This window comes from Monopterus albus, unplaced genomic scaffold (assembly GCF_001952655.1).
Source record: "Monopterus albus unplaced genomic scaffold, M_albus_1.0 scaffold351.1, whole genome shotgun sequence".
NCBI classification, from domain to species: domain Eukaryota; kingdom Metazoa; phylum Chordata; class Actinopteri; order Synbranchiformes; family Synbranchidae; genus Monopterus; species Monopterus albus.
The window spans coordinates 388,383-393,552 of NW_018128231.1; the positions used below are offsets into that span (position 1 = coordinate 388,383).

General features: G+C 45.1%; 1 protein-coding gene across 1 annotated transcript in view; it reads right to left on the reverse strand.

Moving 5' to 3' along the window:
* Window positions 1-5,170, reverse strand: part of LOC109974853 (tetraspanin-12-like) — a 14,025-nt gene that overhangs the window by 5,968 nt on the left and 2,887 nt on the right. Inside the window, exons 3-4 of the mRNA XM_020625277.1 lie at window positions 4,983-5,118; window positions 365-430 (exon numbers count right to left, since the gene is read on the reverse strand). Coding sequence (XP_020480933.1) covers window positions 365-430; window positions 4,983-5,118 — 202 coding nt within the window. The remainder of the gene's footprint in view (window positions 1-364; window positions 431-4,982; window positions 5,119-5,170) is intronic.

The following is a 5,170-nucleotide window of genomic DNA, read 5'->3' on the forward strand; positions in this document are numbered from 1 at the left end:
GCCCAATTTTTCAGTTTTTTATTTGTTAAAAAAGTTTGAAATATCCAATAAATTTCGTTCCACTTCATGATTGTGTCCCACTTGTTGTTGATTCTTCACAAAAAATTACAGTTTTATATCTTTATGTTTGAAGCCTGAAATGTTGCAAATGGTCGCAAAGTTCAAGGGGGCCGAATACTTTCGCAAGGCACTGTATGTATATATATATATATATATATGATAACAATACAAGATAACAAGTCCTGACTTTATGAGGAATGATGCCTCAGTGATTCAGTAGTGTGCTGTCTGCCCACATGTGCTGTGGGTCTGAAAGGCTCGACACTGTGATGTAGTGAAAAGAAATAAAGGCTGTATTCCTCACCTGGTCATAGGTCCAGACAGCGCTGGCCAGCTCCACACAGAAGATAACTAAAAGACTGCAGAAATACTGAAACACATACAGAAGAAGGATATTACAAATGTGTGTATTTGATGTAGTGCACAATTTATGCAACACACTTCAACACTACTGTGCACTCCTCTGGGTCTGACAGTGGAATCCAGCAGGTGAGACAACATGTATAGAACTCCTCAGAACTGAAACAGATAGTTACTGTAGACCAGGTTTACAGCTTCAAGTCAGAAACATTCCTTTGTTTGTCTGCATTGTTTACTGCCTGTTAATACTGCTTATTTTCTCATATTACACAGCCTTATGCTGGTTTACTGTTTACTTGCCCCTTGCATGGGGATATGTACATACACATTGAGAGCCGATGTACCAGAGTCAAATTCCTTGTGTGTCCGACACACCTGGCCAATAAAGCTGATTCTGAAAGAACAATTTTACACACATAAAAATTCTAACATAGTCAGTAGTTTACCTGCAATTACCGTATTTTCCACACTATAAGGCGCACCTAAAAGCCTTAAATTTTCTCAAAAATCGGCTGTGCGCCTAATACTCCGGTGCGCCTTATGTGTGCACAAAGTTCCAAAATCTGTAAAAATGTTGTGCGACTATGGTAAGCGCTCTGCTTGATTGACTGTCGGACTATTTCCCGCTGACACAGGGACGTATTATGTACACTACGTACGCTGGCAGCGATAAACCAGTCTACACCGGTCTGAGGACCCCCGAAAATGGCACCAGCGAAGAGACATGCTTACGAGGCACAATTTAAACTACAGGCTATCAGTTATGCGGTTGTAAATGGGAATAGAGCAGCTGCGAAAGAATTCAAAATCAATGAATCAATGGTTCGGAAGTGGAGGAAGCAAGAAAATGAACTGCGCCAAGTTAAAAAGACGACAGAGTTTCCGCGGGAACAAAGCGAGGTGGCCACAGTTAGAAGACCAACTTGAACAATGGATTATTGAACAAAGAACAGCCGGGAGAAGCGTCTCTACAGTCACCATTCGACTGAAGGCAACAACGATAGCACAAGACATGAAGATCGAACACTTTCAAGGAGGTCCGTCTGGTGCTTTCGTTTTATGAAAAGGCGTCACCTCTCCATCTGCGCAAGGACTACCGTGGCGCAGCAACTGCCAGCAGATTACAAAGAAAAGCTGGCCATCTTCCGCACCTACTGCAGTAACAAGATTACTGACAAAAAGATCTGGCCCAACCACATCACTAACATGGACGAGGTCCCCCTCACTTTTGACATCCCCGTGAACCATACTGTGGAGAAAAAGGCAACCAGCACAGTATCGATACGCACCACGGGTCATGAGAAGTCGGCTTTCACTGTTGTTCTTGGTTGCTACGGTAATGGACAGAAACTACCACCTATGGTCATTTTTAAGAGGAAGACGCTGCCAAAAGAAATGTTTCCAGCCGGAGTCATTGTTAAGGCCAATCAAAAGGGCTGGATGGACGAGGAGAAAATGAGCGAGTGGCTGAGAGAGGTGTATGTAAAGAGACCGGATGGTTTTTTCCACGCATCACCGTCCCTGTTGATCTGCGACTCCATGCGCGCCCATCTCACCGCTACTGTGAAAAACCAAGTGAAGCAAATGAATTCAGAGCTTGCCATCATTCCGGGAGGATTAACAAAATAACTCCAACCGCTGGACATTGGTGTAAACAGGGCGTTCAAAGTGAAGTTGCGAGCGGCGTGGGAGCGATGGATGGCAGACTGTGAACACGCCTTTACTAAGACTGGGAGGCAGCGCCAGGCGAGTTACGCCACGATATGTGAATGGATTGTGGATGCCTGGGCTAAGGTATCTGCTTTAACTGTTGTCCGAGCTTTCGCGAAAGCCGGCATCATTGCTGAACACCTGGCAACGAGACTGACTCCGACAATGATGAGAGGGAACCCAGCATGTTTGATGGCGAAATTTCCCAGCTGTTCAATTCAGACACAGAAGATGAGGACTTTGATGGATTTGTGGGAGAAGATTGATTAAAAAATAATGTGAGTGTATTGTTAAATAGAGTAAAGTTCAACTAAACTCACTGTTTTGCTTCCGTTACGTTTTAGCATGCGCCTTATAATACGGTGCGCCTTATGTATGGGTTAAGTACAGAAATAGACCCCGTAATTGATTGGTGCGGAAAATACGGTACAAAGATGAGGCCTTGTTCTCTGAACAAAGCAGCTGTACAAGTGACACAGACACAGTCATATGTCTTTAAAAACAGGCCGGTCCTATCAGCAGCAGGTGTATCTATTGTGATGTGGTCTCCCAGGTGTCTCTGGGGTGACTGAGGTACAGTGTGGGCACTTCCTGTCTGTGCTGTTTTCCCATCATCCCCTCTGGGAGGCCATTCATCAGCCTGAAGCTGCGCTCTGTGTCCAAGCATCTCATCTTTCAGTGATACACTGAGGAGACAATCTCATCTCCTCTGAAGGACAACAGAGACACCTGACACCTGGCCCTGCCCACTTAGGGGACAGCAGGCAGGTAATCTGATCACAGGCCAGGACAGACTGATCTCTGTTCTGATCTGATCTAAAAGTATTTAATGAGAAGGACTCAGCTGTGCAGCTGATGTGACACAGACGTCGTGTTGTGAATCGTGTGGAATACCTGCTCCGTGCTGCCCTGGTCTCTGTATATGCTCACCTGCAGCAGTTCAGTCGTTACATTCCTCCCTACACCGACCTTACTCAGGGGGGACAAAGTTGCAGCTAACGGGGGCTGATATCACAAGCTGACATACATACAGTATGTCAGGGACTGCATATGTCACTAACCTGCACACTTTTGTAGCTGAATTTGCTTGTATCGCTGTGTGACTATAACTTGTAGGGAACATGTTCATTTGTGTACGTATATGACCCCACTCTGAGAGACAGAATTAAAGAAAAATTCAGGAAATCACATTGTATGATTTTTAAAGAATTTATTTGTCTTGCACTGCTTAACATAAGTATTTGAACACCTGAGAAACAGCAAGAATTCTGGCTCTCAAAGACCTGTTACTGTGCCTTGAAAAAGTCCACCTTTACTCTACTCATTAATCTAAATTAGTAGCACCTGTCTGAGCTCTTTAAAGACACCTGTCCACCCCACAGTCAGTCAGACGCCAACTACTACCATGGGCAAGACCAAAGAGCTGTCAAAAGACACCAGAGACAAAATTGTGGACCTCCGCAAGGCTGGAAAGGGCTACGGGGCAATTGCCAAGCAGCTTGGTGAAAACAGATCCACTGTTGGAGCAATTGTTGGAAAATGGAAGAGGCTAAAGACGACTGTCAGTCTCCCTCGGACTGGGGCGCCATGCAAGATCTCACCTCGTGGGGTATCACGGATGATGAGAAAGGTGAGGAATCAGCCCAGAACTACAAGGGAGGAGCTGGTCAATGACATGAAGAGAGCTGGGACCACAGTTTCAAAGGTCACTGTCGTTAGAAGACTACGCCGTCATGGTTTCAAATCATGCATTGCACGGAAGGTTTCCCTGCTCAAGTCATCACATGTCCAGGCCCGTCTGAAGTTTGCCAAAGACCATTTGGATGATCCAGAGGAGGCATGGGAGAAAGTCATGTGGTCAGATGAGACCAAAGTAGAACTTTTTGGTCTAAACTTCACTCGTCGTGTTTGGAGGAAAAAGAAGGATGAGTTGCATCCCAAGAACACCATCCCTACTGTGAAGCATGGGGGTGGTAACATCATGCTTTGGGGGTGCTTTTCTGCGAAGGGGACAGGACGTCTGCACTGTATTAAGGAGAGGATGAATGGGGCCATTTATTGTGAGATTTTGAGCAACAACCTCCTTCCCTCAGTCAGAGCATTGAAAATGGGTCTTGGCTGGTTCTTCCAACATGACGACGACCTGATGCACACAGCCAGGATAACCAAGGAGTGGCTCCGTAAGAAGCATATCAAGGTTCTGGAGTGGCCTAGCCAGTCTCCAGACCTCAATCCAATAGAACATCTTTGGAGGGAGCTTAAACTCCGCGTTGCTCAGCGACAGCCCCAAAACCTGACAGATCTAGAGATCTGTGTGGAGGAGTGGGCCAAAATCCCTGTTGCAGTGTGTGCAAACCTGGTCAAGCACTACAGGAAACGTTTGACCTCTGTAATTGCACACAAAGGTTTCTGTACCAAATATTAACACTGATTTTCTCAGGTGTTCAAATACTTATGTTCAGCAGTGCAAGACAAATAAATTCTTTAAAAATCATACAATGTGATTTCCTGAAATTTTTTTTAAATTCTGTCTCTGAGTGGGAACGCACCTACAATGTGAATTTCAGACCCCTCCATGATTTCTAAGTGGGAGAACTTGCTAAAATCGCAGGGTGTTCAAATACTTCTGTTCCTCACTGTAAGTGTATATTGAAAACTTTTGTGTTTTGCACATAACCCCAGATAACTCACATGTAAATAACACATCACACAAAATTCAGTTGTTATTTTTATATAAATATCTACTTGATAATTGACAAGGGAAATAACTCCAGGTCAGGTGATCAGCCGTCTGGTGAGAAACCTACAGAATCTGAATGTGCTGATACAATTTGGTGGGGATGGAAACATACCCAGGACAGTAGCAGCAGATTGCATCTGAGCGTGCCGCAGTACCCCACCATGGCGACAATGAGGAGGAAGCAGCACACAGCGATGACAACAGGATGCACAGCTGGAGAATATGTGAGCACGGCTGCTTCTTCCAGCCTGCACAGGCACAAACAAAGTCAACTGTTTCAGTTGTTACATCTGTGCTGCA